We start from the raw sequence: 20,326 nt of genomic DNA on the forward strand, positions 1-20,326 counted from the left end.
CCAGACAAGTTGACATACAGAATTAACCATCACAAGTCCACCCCTTGTCAACCTGGCACCCATACACATCTCCTTAAACCCTACTTACGCTCCAAATAAACACAGTAACCAAGTGTTATTGTGTTAGCAGTGGAAGGTGTCCGAGTTAATGGTGTTAGCAGTGGAAGGTGTCCAAGTTGCTGGCAGTGAATCCGATGGGTCTTCAGCAACGACAGTTCTTGGCTCCTCAGAAGAAGGAATTCGACTGAGGGGCATAAGGCAGAAAAAGAGACCGAAGCAAGTTTCAGAGCAGGAGTGGAAGTGTATTTTAAAAGTCTTTAAAACAGCAAAGAAAGGAAAGTACGCTTGGAAGAGACCTAAGTGGGCACATGAAGGTCAAGTGTTTAACCTTGATCCTAGGACCTTCTAGACTGGCCCCTTTCCCATGATCCTTCCCTTAGGGTGGGCTGTCCGTATGTATAGTGCCCTCCTTAACCCTGGGAGGTGGGTGCTCGCAGTGTGTTTAGGAAACTGTATGCATGCCATCTGAGGGTTTTGGGTAGGGTGCCCCCAGAAGGTCATACTCCACCACTTTGTCTCCTAATGCGCATGCCTGGGAAGTTGCTTCTCCCTCGAATCTGCATTCAATTAACCCTTTAGTGAAATAGGTGTGGCCCATCAGGAAGTGGCCTCTCCCTGGCACCAGCTGCCAATTATCACTTTTATTTTATTTTTTTATTTTTTTTATTTTTTGAGACGGAGTCTTGCTCTGTCGCCGGGCTGGAGTGCTGTGGCTGGACCTCAGCTCACTGCAAGCTCCGCCTCCCGGGTTCCCGCCATTCTCCTGCCTCAGCCTCCCGAGTAGCTGGGACTACAGGCGCCGCCACCTCGCCCGGCTAGCTTTTTGTATTTTTAGTAGAGACGGGGTTTCACCGTGTTAGCCAGGATGGTCTCGATCTCCTGACCTCGTGATCCGCCCGTCTCGGCCTCCCAAAGTGCTGGGATTACAGGCTTGAGCCACCGCGCCCGGCCCACTTTTATTTTTTATTTATTTTTTAGAAGGAGTCTCTGCCACCCAGGCTGGAGTACAGTGGTGTAATCTTGGCTCACTGCAACCTCTGCACCCCAGGTTCAAGCGATTCTCCTGCCTCAGCCTCCCAAGTAACTGAGATTAGAGGTATGCGCCACACTAGCTAATTTTTGTATTTTTAGTAGAGATGGGATTTCACCATGTTGGCCAGGCTGGTCTCGAACTCTTGACGTCAAGTGATCCTCCTGCCTCAGCCTCCTAAAGTGCTGGGATTACAGGCGTGAGCCACTGCACCTGGCCAAAAGTAGGAATTCTTGACTGGGAAATAATTTGGTATGTTTTGGCACCTTGTGACTTGAGAAAATTATGTTAGGAATTCTGGTTTGGGGAGTCAAGGGAAGCTAGCTTAGTTTTTACAGTGAAGGCTACATGAGAGTCCTCTCTCCAGTGTGGTGGCTCGCACCTGTAACCCCAGCACTTCAGGATGCAGAGGCGGTCCATCATTTGAGCCCAGGAGTTCAAGACCAGCCTGGCAACACAGTGAGACCCCGCCTCTACAAAAAAATTTAAAAATTAGCAGGGTGTGGTGGCGCATGCCTGTAGTCCTGGCTACTTAGGATGCTGAGGCAGGACTGCGTAAGCCCAGGAGTTACAGGCTGCAGTGAGCCGTGACGGTGCGGTGCACTCCAGCCTGGGCAATATAGCAAGACTTTGTCTCCAAAAGTTCTCGGCCGTGCGCGGTGGCTCACGCCTGCAATCCCAGCACTTTGGGAGGCCGAGGCGGGTGGATCACGAGGTCAGGAGATTGAGACCATCCTGGCTAACACAGTGAAGCCCCATCTCTACTAAAAATACAAAAAACTAGCCGGGCAAGGTGGCGGGCGCCTGTAGTCCCAGCTACTCGGGAGGCTGAGGCAGGAGAATGGCGTGAACCCGGGAGGCGGAGCTTGCAGTGAGCTGAGATCTGGCCACTGCACTCCAGCCTGGGTGACAGAGTGAGATACTCAGTTAAAAAAAAAAAAAAAAGAAGAGTTCTCCCTCATTTATATTGGAAATGTCAGGGTTATTGGTGAGAGCTGGCCTTTAGGGGATCTAACTTGCTCTTGGATGTCCAAGGGGAAAGGTATAGATTTCTCCTGACTGCACAGGGCCTCTGCGTGTGAGTTGCTTGCACAATCAGAATCTGACTTACCTCAGATCACAGGGGCGCTGGCATATCCTAGAGGTATAATGTGTTGGTCGTGCAAGGGAGTGGGCCATGAATGGGCTCCAGGGAACAGCACTGCCTCGGGGCAAGGAGGACAATGCGGATGTGCAGGGGGCAGGGGTGATGTCAGGACAGCCTGAAGCTGTGCCGCCAGAGGCTCCAGGCCACTTGGTCAGAGAAGCATCTGGATTTGGCCTGTTAGCAGAGGAGTGTGGCCCAATGGCAAAAAGTCCTAGAAGCTGAGGCGGCGGCGGCAGTGGCAGTTAGGGCAGACCACTCTGGAGGCATCCAGGGGTGGAGACGAGAATGTGCAGGCGCTCCTGCCTCCAGCCTGGCGTCCCTCCTCCTTGTGCCCCAGACAGAACTGCTTCCCAAGTTGCTCCAACTACAGGCCTTCCCTGGAAGTCCCCAAGTGCCTCCTGGCCGGGCCCCCCCAACTGCATTTTGCTTCTGCTCTCGTCCCACCAGTCCCATTTTCTCTAGAGTGAAAGCTCTCGGCAAAATTTAAATCCCAATTTATTGGCGAGGTCCCTACCCCATACCTGGAAGTGGCTGGAACCTAGTTGCCTGCTGCCGTCCTCGCTCCCCAGGCAGGAGCCACTGAGCACCAGCTGGCTTTGTGGCCATCACTGTCCAGGTCCCAGCCACCAAGACCCTGCCCCCTCTCAGCTTTGCTGTTCTTGGTTCTCAATACGTTTTTGTCTGCACCCCCACTCCTGGCCAGACAGTTCAGCCCCCAGCAACTCCCGCAATCCTCGGAGCTTCTGGAAGCCATAGACATGGCAGCACACGTTCCTGGAGGTCAGCTTTTGAGAACAGGGTCTCACTCCGTCACCCAGGCTGGAGGATAGTGGCGTGATGAAGGCTCACTGCAGCCTTCACCTCCTGGGTCCTGACGATCCTCCAAACTCGGTGTCCCGAGTAGCTGGGACCACACATGAGCCACCATGCCTAACTTTTTGAATCTTTTGTAAAGACGGGGCAAAGTCACTGTGCCTCTGAGAGAGGAAAGAACAGGAAGCCAGAGGCCCAGGCCTGTGGACACTGCAGGGAGGGGCCGACAGGGTGCCCAGCAGTTGTGTCTGCAGCCCCCGTGTGCTCAGGGACTCTGCACAGGTGAAGCTCCTGGAGACTGAGCCCAGGTGCCAGAAGACTCAGAAGCAAGGACAGGTTTATTCAGATCCATGGTCGAGTTACAAGCTTGATTTTTGGTCACAGGCCCTAAAATGCCATTATTCTCAGTTTACATCAAAATACAAAGCCCAACATTTACAATTTGAAAAACATTAAAGCAAACCCCCAAACTGCCACACCAAAAACAAAGGCTTGGTTTGGAAATCGCCACTGAGATGCTGTTGTCCCTGGCGTGTCATCTGTGGGGTAAAGGAAGGTGAAGAGCCCGTGCTGGTTTCTGTCAGAGAATCTGCAGTTGTCGTCATTTTGAATACTTAAGTACCACCAAACGGCTGCCATGTCTTTGAGCACTTGATGCTAGTGAAGTGACAATGCTTCTGACCATCTTTGGCTGCAGTGCAGAAACTGGCAGAATCCGACCCCATGGACCCAGCAGTATCTGCAACACCTGAGGACCAGCACCCATCTGTGACAAGGCACAGGGGTCCATGATGTTGGCCACTGCTCTGGGCGATGTGCTCGACGGCTTGGGGTCTGTGGTGAAGCACCTGGGCTCTGGGAGGGTCTTAGGCTCCTGAAACATGGAATTCTACGGCCCAGTCTTGGAACAGCTGGGAGAACATGAAGAATGCCCCTCACAGTGAAGAATCAGAGGAGAGCCACTCTCAATAGTTTTCTCACGACTCTAGAAACTTTGATTCTTCCCTGAAGTGGAGGCTGAGCCACCGTCCTGGTCCCATACAGGGAGAGGAGGTGCCACAACCCGCTCTGCCCACCTCAAGGCCAGCCAGTCGGGAGGCCAGGCCAGGCGGCTGTTGGCAGGCTGGCTCCCAAGCTTAGCGGCAGAGCACCCAAATGGGCGCTGGAAAAAGGCCCCAAGAGCTGGCTGGGCGGAGTCCTTGGCGGAGGGAGGGAGGGGCCGGCGCCGAGCTCTGCGCTGTCACAGAACGTGGTTGTTGAGGCCTGGTAGCCACTCCTTTGCTGGGCCCCGCCTGCCTTCCCTTCTTTTTTTTTTTTGAGACGGAGTCTGGCTCTGTGGCCCAGGCTGGAGTGCTGTGGCCCGATCTCAGCTCACTGCAAGCTCCGCCTCCCGGGTTCCCGCCATTCTCCTGCCTCAGCCTCCCGAGTAGCTGGGACTACAGGCACCCGCCACCTCGCCCGGCTAGTTTTTTGTGGCTAGTTTTTTGTATTTTTTAGTAGAGACGGGGTTTCACCGTGTTAGCCAGGATGGTCTTGATCTCCTGACCTCGTGATCCGCCCGTCTCGGCCTCCCCTGCCTTCCCTTCTTGGTTGCGTTTCCTCCAGATGCCTCTGCGGCTGCAGGAACCCTGCTCCAGAAGCCCGAGGATGACCGTGGTCCCTTCTGGAGGGGCTTCCCAGGTCCTCTCAGGCCCAAGGTGGGGCTGTGTGGCAAATCCCCCCAGCCTGCTCTGAAGGCAGCTGACACCCTCAGGGCTGGTGCAGCTTCCCCCGCTCGGTCAGCAGGGTCATGGCAGAGGCGTAGAGGACATAGCCCAGGGTGAGCAGCAGCGTGCATGGGAGGGGCCCGACGCAGAACAGAGAGGCCACCAAGAAGGCCAGCAGCAGCGAGACCAGCGTCCGGTAACTGCCCAGGAAGCGCAGGCTGAGCCTGGGGCCACGGGTGTAGCCAGCCACCTGCCTCCGCACCACGGGGCTCAGCAGGTGCCTGCTAGCCAGCCCAGGTTCTGTGAGGTGGTAGCGACAGAAGCTGCCGAGGAAGTCATCCCGGGAACACAGAGCCGCCATCTGTCCTGCAAACTGAAGCACAGACAGAGGCATGGGGTGTGGGGTGGTGGCACCACAGGCCTCAGGACAGCAGTGCCCCACCCCCACCAGCCAGCCCGGGACTGCACCCGGGGCAGGAGCATCCAGAACCCTCTCTGAAGAGGCCAGGCCGGTCCTCCTGCCCACTCACTCTGCGGTTGATGGCAGACGACAGCCTGAAGAGCGTGCGGACCAAGCTGGCGATCTCATAGCTGCGGATGGGCTGCAGCTCTGGGTCCCCCTGGTACTCAATTTCAAACCTTCGCAGCCCATTGATGATCTAGAAAGCCAGGCCATAGCGACGGGTCAGAAAACATAGCCCCACATACAACTCAGAGGAGCCTGATGGCCTCTGCTCACGAGGGAGGAGGGAGCTAGGGATGAGGCAGGGCCCAGTCCATGCTCCTCTGAGACACGGGCCTCTCACCTGGTACCGCCCCAGGGGCGTGAGGATGAGTCCGTCCTCACCCACAATGCAGTCGGGAAGCTGCTTTTTTCCATTCTCATCCTGGGTGGTGCCCAAGGCGAGCGTGAACTGCCTGAGCTGTGCTTCGCTGAGCTGCCAGAGAGAAGTGCCTCTGCCCTCAGCGTCAAGATGAAGGGAGGGGACCAGTCTTCACCCCACCAGCCTACAACAGTGCCAACAAGGGGACCCAGATATGATGCTCGAGGTGTGGGCCTGCCTCCCACAACACTGGGTCCGTATGTGTGGGGCCTGGGACTGGTACGTGGCTGAGCACAGGCTACGTGAAGTGGATCTTTCGGGGAAGGGGACCCTGATGGCCGTGGGGCAGGTCCCACAGGTCGTACCCGGAATATCTGGCGCAGGTACTCCAGGGCCTTCTCCAGATATTCATCTGTCTTCCGGACGCTGTCTTGCCCCATCTCGTCTAGATCGTTGGCTGGGTAGGAGCCGTTGGTGTCCATGGAGCTGAAGCCCAGCCATGAGAGGAAGGAGTGGCCAGCCGGGCTCTCCGCACACTGGTCTGAGATGGACTTGGCTGTGTGTTTGGCCTGTGTGATGAGCTGAGCAAGGCGTAAGACCTGCAAGGGAGGTGCGGGCAGGTCACCAGGTCACCAGCAGGACAGGCCTGTGCTGCCACCCAGACAGGCTGGCCGGGACCCCAAGAGCAATGCACAGCCAGACTGCTGAGCGTCGGGAGGAGCAGCTCCCGCCAGAGGACTTTTAAAGACTAAAGGATGATCATCTAAATTTGAAATTTCCCAACAAACACTGCCTTCGTTATCAGGAAAAACTGAGACTTTACTAAAACGGGGGAAGGAGATGTGGCGACAAATCTACACCCAGCCTCCCTCCTTCCTGCCGGATCACAGCCCTTCCCCGGCTCTGCTCAGCCCCATGGCTCCAGGGGCCCTGAGGACAGGCACCGCCGGCCCACTCACCAGGGTGCGGGCTTCGGGCCCAAACATCGGGGTGTACTTGCAGTCCTGGCCCTCCAGGCTGTAGACGTGGTTCTTCACCTTGAAGGAGGCATCAGTGACTGCTGGTGGCCAGGGTGACAGGAAGCTCCCAGTGAATGTGGGGGCCGTGAAGAGTCGGTGCTGGCGGTGGGAGATGACCAGCTCTGGCTCCAGGAATAGCTGCTCACCTAGAAGGCAGGAGACGGTCGAACCTGGCACCCACTTCCCGGAGGCAGTGTACCTGACTTAGAATTCTGGGGTGCCTCCGAGGTGTCTGGGGAGCCGTGACCCAGGGGTGTCCTCTGAGGCCCTGCCTGGCAGCATCTCCCACTCAGTAGGTGGCTGAGGAGGGCAGGTGGGGAAGCTGGTGGCTCACAGAGCCCCCAGCAGTGTCTGCAGGAGGGAAACAACAGCAGGAGGAACAGAAACCAATGCCCAACCCAGCCAGGATGAATGCACGGCAGAGTCCAGGCTCACCTCCTCAAGTGGCCACCACGAGTCGCCGGGGAGAAACGGCGGGGCCATGGGGCTGCAGCTTGGACCGTGCAGTCCCCCTCTGTGGGCACACCTGCCATCCTCCCCGCGAGTGCGTGGTGGCTGCAGGGCAGGCAGGATCCAGCCGGTTTCAGACTTCACCATACAGATGTGTCCCAGGAGTCTCCACAGCACCCTTTGCTAGGGCCCACTCTGGGCATGTGGGTCCCTCTCAAAGACCGGTCGCCTCCAGCTAAGGGCCTGGCCCTGGTCTGGCTTGGTCGACGTTTACCCGGCTGGCCCAGGCTGATGACTTACCTTTCTGAATCATCTCAGCCAGGTTGGGCTGGGCAAAGACTTTGGCCACTCGGAACACCATGAGCGCGTGCTTGGGGCTGACCAGGTCTGTGCGGAGTGCGCGGTTCAGGAAGCCCACAAACAACTTGGTGTACATCAGTAGGTTCTCCTGGACAAAGGGCGCCCTGGGGACCGAGGTGGCAGGTCAGGGCCAGTCTTCCAACTGGAGGCGGGGGCTGTGCTGATCTATGTCCTTAATGCCCTTGCTCACCCTTGGGCTTTCAGACTCTCCCTGGCCAAGGTGACAAGCTGTCACAGATGACAACTCGGGGGGCATGGGCAGGCAGGGAGGGCAGGACAGAGGCAGGTAAGACCCAGGCCCTCTGAGGACACGACATCCTTAGCAAGGCTGAGGCCCCTTTCCAAGTGAACGGAGGCCACCATGGCAGAGGCCGGCCCAAAGCCTGAGGGGGCTGAGGGAGGATCCCCCAGAGGGTCCAAAGGGGAAGGCCTTGGGTGAGGGGAGGGGTCAGTGGCCATGCGAGGTGCCACAGAAGCCTGGGGGTCTGCTGTAAGAATCAAGCAGGGGATGGGGGAAGGCGGCCTCCCTCATTCCCTGCTTGATCACCACTGCTCTGCTCTGTGCTGATGAGAGTCAAGGGATAGTTTGGGGATGGCTGAACACTCGTCTGGAACAGAAGGGAGAGGGGACAGGGCAGGATGGGTCACCCACCGCTTCCATGAGAAACCAATTCTAGGGCCTGGCAAAGTTGAGTCTAGGAAGGGCTGGTCTGTGCTCCAGTCGGCAGGGGCTGGAAGAGGACCGTAGGCGGCCACGGGGGCCAGGGCCAGGCTGACCCCAGCACAGGCCTCTGGCCTGGCCTCCACCCACCGGAGCCATATCCACCTGGGGGAGCCAGTGCATGTCTGTGAGAGGGGCTGAGGCTCACCATTTCTCCGACACACACCGGGGCTGGGAGTCGCTGCCCGGAGCCTGCTTGTCAGGTGCATACCGCCATGGCTGCAGGTAGCTCAGCCACATCTCTAGGACCTGTGGGGGAGGTGTGTGCTGAGGGCTCAGTAGCTGGGGGCCGAATCCTCTGGTGGCCTGGAGCCCAGGTCCCGGGCGGCAGCTGGGTGGGACTGGCTCTTCCCACGTCGCCCAGAGGGCGCAGGAGAGACGTACACAGCCCTGTGGGCTTTGGCTCTCTTGCTGGCCCTCCGGAAGCCAGGGTCGTAGGTGGGCTTTTCCCAGCACAGGGGGCACAGTGCTCCCTGGTCAGGTAAGGGTAGGAACCTGCCCTGCACCAGACAGGTGGGACAGGGCAGGGCTTTCCTGAGGGTTGGATTTGGAAACAAACAGAAAGAACAATGCGGCCCTCCAAGACCCCCTCCTTGCCAAGGCCTCTGTGAAAACACTTGCTCTCCTCCTTCAACTGCCCCAGAGGACCTCCCACCTCAGGGCACACAGAGGACACAGGCACATGTGTGACGGGGCCAACACTCACAGCTCTGAACGATGCGTCCAGGGGCCAGTGGCCAAAGCAATGCTGCAGGAAGAGGTAGAGTTTCTGCTGGACGAACCTCGGGACAGCGGCCCTGCAGGGGATTGGGAGGGTCACCTGCTGCTTGCCCAGTAAGGAGGCCCTGCTCACAGGTGAGCCCGCGGCTCCCATCAGTGAGGGTCGGCTCTGCCGGGGGAGAGCACTGGGTACCTCCAGGAGGTTCAGCCCCATTCTTCAGAGGAAGAAACCAAGGTTCAGAGAGTTTAGGGAACGTCCCAAGGACACACAGCACACAGGCGGCCAAGTCAGTGCCGCTCCTGCACACACCTCAGTCCCATACAAACAGCCCACTCTGCTGGCCCTGATGGGCCTGGCAGTCAGGGCTGCCCCAGCTCTTCTCCTGACAGGGTTGAAGAAGATTAGATGTAAGAGATGGAAGCACAATGGGGCCTCTCTGGCCAGTCTGGAGAGAGAGGCTCTGGGAGCCAACTAGGTGGGGAGAGAGGGCACCTGCCTAGGCCTGGAGAGACCTCACGTGCTCTGTGAGCGGAAAGGGACTCCCCTCACCCTGCCCTCCATGCCCTGGGGACAGGCTGCTGTGGGCGACACCTTAGGAGGGGAAAGCGGGGGAGACAGCAGTGGTGGGAAGCCGCAAGGGACATCTACCGTTTGAACTCCTCCAGGGGACTGGTGGCGTGGGAGTGGGCGGACGGCGAAGCCTGCTCTGGCTTCAGGCTGTTGGCAAAAGCGTGCAAGTGCTTCAGCAGCAGGCGCACCACCAACACATGCTCCTCAGTAGGCGTGAACGACTCCTAGGTGGAGAACGAGGGTGAGGGCCTGGGAAGGAGCGCGGAACCCACAGCACTAGGCCTCCAGGTCTGACCACATCCCGCCCTGAGCCGGCTGCTCTGCTTCCCCACAGGAGGCACGAGCCAGGCCGGGAGTGGGGCCACTCCCTGGGGCACCACTGTGCCTGGCACCCAGCAGACGTGCCTTACACTGCTTGGTCTGAACGCTGACCAGCTTGTGGTAGGGAAGTGCTTGGCCCAGCGCCCACAAAGCCCACCCTGGGGAGGCCTCACTAAGACAGACACATCTGCAGAGGGCCCCTCAGCCCTGCTTCTGCACCGCTGCAAGCCCGCAGTGGGTGGCACAGGCTGTGCCCTTGGGCACTGGTGCCTGTCTTGATCCTCAGGGCAGGAGAGAGCCAGCATCACCCCAAGCTCTGGATCCAGGGTCTCCCAACAGCCTCCCAAGTGTGTGCAGAAAGCACGTGGAACCCAGCTGTGGTGCCTCAGACCTGTAATTCCAGCACTTTGGGAGGCAGAGGCAGAAAGATCACTAAGAAGTTAGAGATTAGCCTAGACGACACAGGGAGACCAGGTCTCTACGAAAAATTTTAAAAAGTTAGCTGGGTGTGGTGGTGCACACCTATAGTCCTAATGACTCAGGAGGCTAGGGTGGGAGGATCACTTGAGCCCAGGGGTTTGAGGCTGCAGTGAGCTAGGATCGTGCCACTACACTCCAGCCTGGGTGACAGAGTAAGACCTTGTTCAAAAATAAGAACCCCATGGGTTCGCTTTCCTCCCCAAATCCTTCCACCTGCTCATCCTGGACACAGCCAGATGAGAACTCGGCCCAGCAGAAGCCCCGGGCGTCACTTCCTCTGTTGCCCAGGGACCTGTGGTCAGGAAAACCCTAAGACAAAAGCACAGTCAGGGATATTAGGCCAGACTTTTTTTTTCCTGAGACAAGGTCTCCCTCTGTCGCCCAGGCTGGAGCACAGCGGCACTATCTCGGCTCACTGAAACCTCCGCATCCAGGTTCAAGTGATTCTCCTGACTCAGCCTCCCGAGTAGCTGGGACTACAAGTGTGTGCCACCATGCCCAGCTAATTTTTACTTTTAGTAGAGACGGGATTTCACCATGTTGGCCAGACCTCAGGTCTCCCAAAGTGCTGGGATTACAGGCATGAGCCACTGTGCCCAGCCTAGGCCAAACTTTGATTTGTAACATACAAGCAGGATCCTGGAGATCTAGCTGGAGAGGAAATCTTTTTGGTGGCCATGTGCTTCCTCCGGTTGCTTAGCATTGGGAGGGCAGGTGGGAGCATCAAGAGTTGACGAGGGCAAGGGAGTTAGGGTGCCGAGGGCAGGGCCCTGAGTCCGAGTGGACATGCTCGCTTGTCCCCCAGCCCTTTGGGCCTTCATACATCTGTGCTGGTGCAGGGCCCAGCCTCCGGGTATATCCTGGGATGCTGCAGACCCTGCACGGGCCACTGCCCATATCGCTGCCCACTCAAGTCTCCCCGTCAGAAAACTGTCCCCACAGGTCCAGGTGACACGCCCCAGAGATCAGTGGCTGAGTCTGAAGATGGAGCTACAGGGTGGGAGGCATTTTCTGCTTTTTTTGAGACAGGGTCTCACTGTGTCACCCATGCTGGAGTGGAGTGTTGTGATCTCGGCTCACTGCAGCCTCTGCCTCCAGGACTCAAGGGATCCTCCCGCCTCAGCCTCCTGGGTAGCTGGGAACACAGGCACACACCACCACACCAGGCTAATTTTTGTGTTTCTTTGTAGAGACAGGGGTCTCGCCATGTTGCCCAGGCTGGTCTCAAACTCCTGAGTTCAAGCAATCAGCCTGCCTCAACCTCCCAAAGTGCTGGGATTACAAGTGTGAGCCATCGCGGCTGGCGATTTTCCTCTACTATCTGTATCGTTAAGTCTTTGGGCAATGAATTTGCATTGTTTTGGAAGAAAGGGCCAGGTGTAGTGACTCACGCCTGTAATCCCAACACTCTGGGAGGCCAAGGCAGGCAGATTACTTGAGGTCGGGAGTTTGAGACCAGCCTGGCCAACATGGTAGAACTATGTCTCTACTAAAAATACAAAAATTAGCCGGGTGGGTGGCACATGCCTGTAATCCCAGCTACTCAAGAGGCTGAGACAGGATAATTATTTGAATCTGGGAGGTGGAGATTGCAGTGAGTCAAGACCATGCCACTGCACTCCAGCCTGGGCAACAGAGCGAGACACCATCTCAAAAAGAAAAAAAAGACAAGACGGAAGGAGAAAAGTATGAGACATGATACCTGTACCTATACTGACAACTAGAAGAGCACCAGTGGGGTGGGACGTTAGACCAGGGTCTCTCTCCTCCTCCAATCTCAGCCCAGGGCCTCCCTCCAACCCTGGCCTAGGATCCTGAGCCCTAACATCCTCCCTGCGGCTCAGGGGAGGGGACGACCTCCACATGAGAACTGGAAAACTGCCTTCCACTGCTGGTGCACTTGCCCCACCTCACCCGGTCCTTCCGAAGGGTCGGAGGGCCCACTGTCCGCCCCTAACCCCCGGCAGTCACCTGGAACCCTCTCAGGCTATTTTCCCACAGGTGTGCTGAGCCAAACTCTTCCCGCAGCTCGGCACCCCTCCTGGGCCATGTTCCCACATGGAGTCCCTGGCCACAGTCACACCTGCTTGCTCCTTAGGGATGTGTTCCCCAAAGACCCACATTTCCCACTGGGCTGAGACTCACAGCACCTCAGCTCACCCCACCTAGGTCTTACTGGTCACCCCTCCCACCATGGGGTTTACCAGATGCTTTCTGGACACTGTCCTCCCTCCCTGGCCCAAGCCCTCTCAGGTCCCTCCGCTCCTCTGGAGTGGCTCCTGCGGTATGAGGTGCCCCCGTGTGCTGTGGCCACCAGCCAGCCCAACGGTGCTCGGGGGCCAACACGTTTTCTCATCTTGTGCTCTAATTCCTGTTCAGTCATGCGTGCTCCTTCCCAGGTGAGCGGGAGAGATCACTGGCTGTGAGCAAAGACTGTCTCCTCTGGCTCTCACTGATTCCTCTGTCATCCCTGAAGTCCCCTACAAGTCTGAACTCTGCTTCACTGACCTCAAATCCATCCACACACTTGTCATTTCTGCCTAGGCAGCTACAACCTCTATGAGGTCACCACCCACTTTAATCCGCCTCTAGAGGTGTGTATGAGTGGCCAGGGCTCCCCAGGTGACGGCCGGGTCCTGGCTGGACTGTCAAGGACGGACAGCTTCTGTGGGCTATAGGGTCAAGCCCTAGGTCCTTCCCACCCCCGCCTCACATGCAGGCTCTGGGTCGCAGCACCTCCAGGCTGGGTGACAGTTCTAAACAAGGCAGAACCCACACCACCCGTAAGTCCCAGGCCTCTGTGTCTGCAGCTCCTTCCTGAGCACCAGACCCTACAGAGTGCAGTGAACCAGGCCACTGCTGAGGCCTGAGGACTCCAGTGTTTCAAACCAGGGCCAAGCATGGGGCCTCCAACACCGGAGAGCTTGTGACACCTCCACTGGCTGGGAGCCTGGACAGCCAGGGCCACACGCCTTGTTCTGCCACACAGCCACCAGCCCCACCCCCAACCAAGCTAGACTACAAAGCCAGGGGCCAGGCCAGACTGGAGGCTGACCCCTGCCTCCCCCAGACACAGGGGCTTCGCTCTGCTTGGAACTAGCCTCTGAGTCACCAGCGGCCGGCCCCGGCGGCCCCTGGCTTTGCCAGGCATGGACATGCACTCTGGGCAGGGGAAGGGAACGAATGAGCCAGTACTTGGTAGGCGTGGAGGGCCTGGAGGCTGGGTTGGGCGGGGCTGTAGAGGGCGCTGGAGACACTGAGTCGGTAGTGCAGAACCTCCAGCTGAGACAAGGAACAGAGAGATGCCGGAAGAGGCAGAAGAGCAGAGGACAAGAGGAGGGGGTGGGGAAGGGGAGAGAGAGGACCAGACACGGGAGGGGGAAGCGGAGAGAGAAAGAAAGCAATGAGAACAAGCCCAGGAGTGAGGAGAAAAAAACAAAAACAAAAGCACGGTCAGTGACAATCCAAACAATTGCAGTCCCAGCAGCCGCGGGCCAGCGCAACACCCCCCTCCGAAGCCAGGCCAGGGTTGTGGCCACACTCTCCTCAGCTCTGGAGGCCCGGGCAGATGGACCCTCCAGGTCACCTGGTGGCCCCTCAATACTGCTGGGGCCTAAAGGCCTCTCTAGCTCATCGGAAGGGCCCAACTCATCCCTTCAGGATGGGACCCATTCTCCCCAGTGACTCTGAGGTCACTCTGTGTGGCACGTGCACACCAGAGCCCTCCAAGAGCCCAGGGCCCTCGCTGGGACATGCTGCCCGTCACTGAGACCTCAAGATCCCGAGGCTCAGAAAAACCAGCGGAGCATGTTCCAGGAGGAGGACTCTGCCCAGAAAAGACACGTGGAATTGACTGGGTTGTCTCAAGAAATTTACCAAATTGGTATAAGACATGATCAATTCCTATGTGTCTAAAACTCAATCAGTGTCCCCTCCATGTGGCTCTCTGAGAACTGAGGGCGAAGACAGTTCCCCAAGAGTAGTACAGAGACGAGGAGCACAGGCTCAGGCCACCAGGCCCTGCCCTCCTCCCCGACAGTACGGAGGTCAGCTAAGGGGGTGTGCACATCAGCTCTGACTCCTGGAGGCAGCCTCTCCTACCGCACCAGAAACTTCCACCCTCCAGACACAGTGGGTTCCCAAGGGTGGGAGCCCCCGAGGATCTGGCCACAGCCACACACACCCAGAGGCAGCAGGAACCTGAGGCTGAGCTGGTTCCTAGCCAGGACCCTCCAACCTACTGCGCCGCAGCACCACGGCCTGCCGAAGCACCCCTTCAGCCCAGTGCAGCCAGAGCCAGCCTGGTGCACATCCTGCCTCGCCAGCAGCATGCCTCCTGCCCAAGCAGCGCACCCACGGGGCCCCACAAAGGAGAGATCAGAACACTCGCCAGTCGCCATGACACGCAGAGCAGGGAGCGAAGGAGCAGGGCAGGGAGGTGTTGCCCTCCACAGCCTTCCCCTGTGCCAGACCTGGGGCTCAGGGAGGAATCAGACACACAGTTCCCCAGTGTGGCTCTGCCCTTGCTTGCAGGAACACAGTGGCCTGCAGCGCCATGGCCATCCTTACTGCCCACAGGGCCACTGGGGAGCAAGCACGCATCCTGGACTCAACCAGGGTGAGGAGGATGACCCCAGGAGCCTCACTTCCTGCATCTGAAAATAAGGGCTAGTGGGGACAGGCAGGGATTTCTGCACAGCAGTACGTGTAGCACAGGCCTGCGCAAGCGGCAAGAAGCCTTGGGGGACACAGACCTCCATAGCTGCCTTTCTCTGGCTCCCACCCACCAAGTTTTCTTGCGTTTTGTGTTTTGTCTGAACTGGAAGAGGGGAAGAGTGGAGCATCCCTGGGGACTTGGTCCGGCCACTGCAAGGTATTCTGAGCAGGGCCCACCCACCCCAAGGTCTGGCCCAGAGGAAGCGAAAGTGGGGAAGAAGGGAACTGCACCTCCTGCCCTCCACACGGACAGCCCCCTGCCCTTCCTCTGGCCCGTGAGGACACAGAATCCTCACAGGTGACAGCCCAGAAGAGTCTTTCTGGCTGACTCTTGAAAGTAGGTGTGCTTCCACTCCCTCAGAAGGCAGAAGGAGCAACCGGAACACAATACAGTGTGGTGGCCCCTGCCCCTGCCAGGCCACGCCATGCCACATGCACTAGTGCTAAGTGAGGGACCCAGAGCCCCACGGGAGGAGCAGGCCTGGGGAATAACCAGGCCCCCAGGCACCAGCCAGGGACATGCAGCAAGTCTGCTCTGGAAGCAGGAAGGGGACTGCAGGCTCTTTGTGACTCAGGAGGCCCAAGATGGGGTCCTCAGCTTTTCCCCATTCTCCACCCATGTGATTCTGAGGGTGAGGATTTGGGGGACCCTATGCTCTGCGAGAGCCTTCACATGGCAAAGCATGGGGCCCTGGAACTGGCTGTAGAGACTGTGGCAGAAGCAGACCCACAGCTCTTTGCCAGAACCCAAGGAAAAGTGACAGGATGCTCCTCTGAAGTTTAACTCCACCAGCCACATTCTGGAGGAAGCCCTCAGTTTAAATCTGTCAGCGACAAAGCCAGTTTCCCAAGCATACTGATGCACAGACGCCATGGGCACCAGACCACGTGGCTGATGCCACCTCGGGCAAGGGCCCGGATAGGCATGAGTCAAGCGGCTCCATGGGGGTGACTGACTGGAGACCTAAGGTTCACCTAGCTGCTTTCTCACTCTGACCAGTCCGGCGGGGGAGGGGGGTGCTAGCTCCAGGAACAGCAACAGCAACAGCAAGAGTGACCCAGGGCCTCCGCCACCTCCAGGCATCTGCAAGCCGCGTGTTGCCCCGAGAGAGAGCGGGGAGAGGAGAAAGGGAGGGAGAGGAGGCAAGCCAGGCTGCATGCACGGGGGCACCAGGTGCCACCCACCACGAGAAGGGCTGCTTGCTCATGCTCTGGAGGAGGTGGGGGAGTACAGGGAGCAGGCAAAGGAGGCTCCAAGCCACCCCTTCATGGGAAAGCACAAAGCCACTGCTGATAGTCGAGGAGACAGACGAGAACGTGGCTCCCAGAGCATCGAAGCTCCCCTGCCCTCAGAGCAAGAGCACCACAACCTCATCTGTTCCCGCTGCCAGGGAGGGGGCTCAGGAAGCTGCACAGGGTGGGCCCCGGAGAGGCCAGACCTCCAGTCCTCAAGTGTCTACACATCGGGGTGTGACACCCCCTGCCCGCCACCAGGAACTAGAGAACGACGCCCACTTCTTATTCGGCTTCTGAGTGACAAGCGGGTGGTGGGTTTCTGCTTCCCACCGTTCAGTCTGTGAAAACTCACTCAGAGGCAGGATAAGCAGCAGGTTGAGCAGGGTCAGAAGCAGGAGGCGGGAAGAAAAACTGTGGAAACATACCTTGGCGTGAGGGGACTGCATTTTTTGATACATCTCCAAGGAATAGTGATGAAGCCACATTTCAACAAAAACCTGCAAAAAAGCATTAGCTAGTCAACCATTCTCAACAATGGTGCCAGACTGTTCAGTGGGGAAAGGACAGTGCCTCCAACAAGCAGAGCTGGGAACACAGAATATCCACATGCAGAACAGTGAAGCTGGGCCCTTCCTTCACACCATCGCCAAAATATAACTCAAAGTGGGTAAGCGACCTGAGGACAAGAACTAAAACCATAAACTCTCAGAAGAAAACATGGGAGAAAACTTCAAAACACTAGATTTGGCAATGGTTAATTAGATATGACGCCCAAAGCACAGGCAACAAAAGGAAAAAAATAGACAGACTTCATCAAAATCAGCACTCTTGAGCATGAAAAGATACTATTGATAGAGTAAAAAGGCAATCAACAGGCACGGTGACTCAGCCCTGTCATCCCAGCACTTTGGGAGGCTGAGGTGGGTGGATTACCTGAGGCCAGGAGTTCAAGACCAGCCTGGCCAACATAGTGAAAATCTGTCTCTACAAAAAATACAAAAATCAGCTGGGTGTGTTGGGGCATCACACCTATAGTCCCAGCAACTTGGGAGTCTGAGGTGGGAGGACTGCTTGAGCCCAGTCTGAGGTGGGAGGATTGCTTGAGCCCAGGAGTTTGAGGCTGCAGTGAGCCAAGATTGCACCACTGCATTCTAGCCTGGCAACAAAGTTAGAACCTGTTAAAAACAAAACAAAAAGGGCTGGGCACAGTGGCTCACGCCTGTAATCCCAACACTTTGGGAGGCCAAGGCAGGTGGATCACCTGAGGTCAGGAGTTCGAGACCAGCCTGACCCAACATGGAGAAACCTCGTCTCTACTAAAAATACAAAACTAGCCGGGTGTGGTGGTGCATGCCTGTAATTCTAGCTCAACTCCTTGGGAGGCTGAGGCAGGAGAATCACTTGAACGTGGGAGGCAGAGGTTGCGGTAAGCCAAAATCGCGGCATTGCACTCCAGCCTGGGCAACAAGAGCAAAACTTGGTCTCTAAAAAAAAAAAGAAGCAACTCAAGTATCCATTGAGAGATAAATAAATAAACACAATGTGGTACATCCACACAATGGAACACTATTCAGTCTTAAAAAGCAAGGAAATTCTGATATATGCTATAACATGGATTAATCTTTAGTCCATTATGCTAAGTGAAGCATGCTAGTCACACACAAATAAGTATTATATGCTACAAATACTCTGGGTATGAGATCTAAGAGTCAAATCCACAGAAACAGAAAGCAGAATAGTGGTTGCCAGGTGCTGGGTGGGGAATTGTTTAATGGTTTGATTTGTTTTTCACTAAAAGAGATAGGGTCTCACTATGTTGGCCAGGCTGGTCTTGAACTCCTGGCCTTGAGCAATCCTTCCCTGCTTGGCCTCCCAAAGTGCTAAGATTAGAGGTGTGAGGCCCCTGCGCCCGGGCTGGTTCAGTTTCAGTTTTGCAAGAAGAAAAGCATTCTGGAGATCGGATGCACAATAACATGAATATATTTAACACTACTGACTGTACACTTGAAAATGGTTAAGACAATAAATTTTATGTTATGTATATCTTATAATTAAAATTATTTTCTTAATTAAAAAAACAAAAAGGGCTGGGCATGGTGGCTCACGCCTGTAATCCCAACACTTTGGGAGGCTGAGGTAAATGGATCACTTGTGGTCAGGAGTTCAAGACATGGTGAAACCCCATCTCTAGTAAAAATGCAAAAATTAGCTGAGCGTGGCAGCGGGCACCTGGAATCCTAGCTATTTGGGAGGCTGAGGCAGGAGAATCACTTGAACCTGAGAGGTGGAGGTTGCACTGAGCCAAGATTGTGCCACCACACTCCAGCCTGGACAACAGAGTGAGACTCCATCTCAAAAAAAAAAAAAAACAAAAAAAAAAAACAAAAAAAACCCACAAAGCTTTGGTCCAGAAAACAGCAGTACCTTCCAGTTCTGCCCTATAAGCCCTGTGTCACCATCTCCTGCCCTCTTCATGGCCAGCACAGCCCACAGTCCACACAGCCAAGAGTCAGCTGGGCATCACAGTCCCCTCTGTGAACAGGGGCAACGGCTCTTACCATTCCACCCTGCGAGGATGCTGTGAAATGGTGTGGAGGCTTCAAAAAGCACAGCACTCCAAATACTAGGAGTTATATAGAAGGTGGAAGATGGAATCCTATCTTATCTACAGGCCAGGCTGTCAACAGCAAGGCTGTGGCTACCAAGTCAGCCCCGGGATCCAGCGTCACAAGCAGCACCTGCTGAAGCTCTCTGATGTGTGCCTAGAAGACACAGCCAGGACCTGGGAGCTGGCCAGCACTCAGTGAGCAAGCCAGCCCATACCATCCTGACAGGCTGGAGCCCCTCTGGGCAGACAAGGAAATCTGTCACCTACTACTTGGATCCCCTGAATCAATGGAAGGTCTGTGAAGGCTGCACAGACCCCTCACCATTCAGTGTCATAAAAATGCTACTGGGGCAGGGCTTAATATCCACATAATGGTAATCACAGGAAACATCTCCAACAACACGGGAGGCGGAAACCAAAAGACTCTGCGACAATCATATCACCGCAGGCAAAACAAAACACTTCCATGAACAGGGGGTTCTGGGATGAAAAACACCATCAATGACATGTAAGTTAGAAGGGTGGGTAGATCTATTTTCATGTTTTCTAAATCGTCATAGCAGCAAAATACCAACAATTTAAAATCAGCCCCAGGCTGAGGGGCCATCTCTGGGACTCTGTCCCACACAGTGGAAGGTGGCTAAACAGTTTCTTTTTTCTCTTTTTTTTTTTTTTTTTTGAGATGGAGTCTAGTTCGGTCACCCAGGGTGGAGTGCAGTGGCCAGATCTCAGCTCACTGCAAGCTCTGCCTCCTGGGTTTACGCCATTCTCCTGCCTCAGCCTCCCGAGTAGCTGGGACTGCAGGCATGTGCCACCATGGCTGGCCAATTTTTGTATTTTTGTTGTTGTTGTTGTTGTTTTTTTGTTTTTTTTTTTTGTTTTTTGAGACGGAGTCTCGCTCTGTCGCCCAGGCTGGAGTGCAGTGGCGCGATCTCGGCTCACTGCAAGCTCCGCCTCCTGGGTTTACGCCATTCTCCTGCCTCAGCCTCCTGAGTAGCTGGGACTACAGGCGCCCGCCACCGCGCCCGGCTAATTTTTTGTATTTTTAGTAGAGACGGGGTTTCACCGTGGTCTCGATCTCCTGACCTTGTGATCCGCCCGCCTCGGCCTCCCAAAGTGCTGGGATTACAGGCGTGAGCCACCGCGCCCGGCCCAATTTTTGTATTTTTAGTAGAGACGTGGTTTCACCATGTTGACCAGGTTGTCTCAAACTCCTGACTTCAGGTGAACTGCCCACCTCGGCCTCCCAAAGTGCTGGGGATTATAGGCGTGAGCCACTGCGCCTGGCTGGCTGAACAGTTTCTTTTGACCAGCTCGACTCTCACCTGGAGCAGAGTTTCTGACCTCCAGATCTCGTGGGAGGCGGGGTCTGCATTCACAGACGTCTGATGAGAGATGTGTCGCTTCAGGAGGCTAGTGTGGTGGAGGCCATAGGAAGCAAAGGGCATGGCTGGTGTCCTGAGGGAGACACAGAAATAGGCCCGAGTTACAGGCTCCTGCTGGCCTAGCCAGGGGCAATCTGGATCTCAAAATCAAGGAGAGCA

General features: G+C 56.3%; 1 protein-coding gene across 8 annotated transcripts in view; it reads right to left on the reverse strand.

The window, feature by feature from the left end:
• Positions 1 to 3,370: 3,370 nt before the first annotated feature.
• The window catches only part of SMPD4 (sphingomyelin phosphodiesterase 4), a 30,811-nt gene continuing 13,855 nt past the window's right edge, over positions 3,371 to 20,326 (reverse strand). For 4 of the 8 annotated variants that reach the window (XM_077956700.1, XM_015109795.3, XM_077956701.1 and 1 more), the window contains 12 exons: positions 20,108 to 20,240; positions 16,600 to 16,671; positions 13,418 to 13,504; positions 9,500 to 9,645; positions 8,837 to 8,927; positions 8,279 to 8,379; positions 7,350 to 7,513; positions 6,540 to 6,745; positions 5,946 to 6,179; positions 5,563 to 5,694; positions 5,287 to 5,415; positions 3,371 to 5,129 (listed from right to left, as the gene is read on the reverse strand). In XM_077956700.1, the coding sequence (XP_077812826.1) occupies positions 4,800 to 5,129; positions 5,287 to 5,415; positions 5,563 to 5,694; positions 5,946 to 6,179; positions 6,540 to 6,745; positions 7,350 to 7,513; positions 8,279 to 8,379; positions 8,837 to 8,927; positions 9,500 to 9,645; positions 13,418 to 13,504; positions 16,600 to 16,671; positions 20,108 to 20,240 (1,825 nt within the window). In that variant the 3' untranslated portion in view covers positions 3,371 to 4,799. The remainder of the gene's footprint in view (positions 5,130 to 5,286; positions 5,416 to 5,562; positions 5,695 to 5,945; positions 6,180 to 6,539; positions 6,746 to 7,349; positions 7,514 to 8,278; positions 8,380 to 8,836; positions 8,928 to 9,499; positions 9,646 to 13,417; positions 13,505 to 16,599; positions 16,672 to 20,107; positions 20,241 to 20,326) is intronic. The other 4 variants (XM_077956702.1, XM_015109796.3, XM_077956703.1 and 1 more) reach the window with 1 other exon arrangement.

This window comes from Macaca mulatta, chromosome 12 (genome assembly GCF_049350105.2).
Source record: "Macaca mulatta isolate MMU2019108-1 chromosome 12, T2T-MMU8v2.0, whole genome shotgun sequence".
NCBI lineage: Eukaryota > Metazoa > Chordata > Mammalia > Primates > Cercopithecidae > Macaca > Macaca mulatta.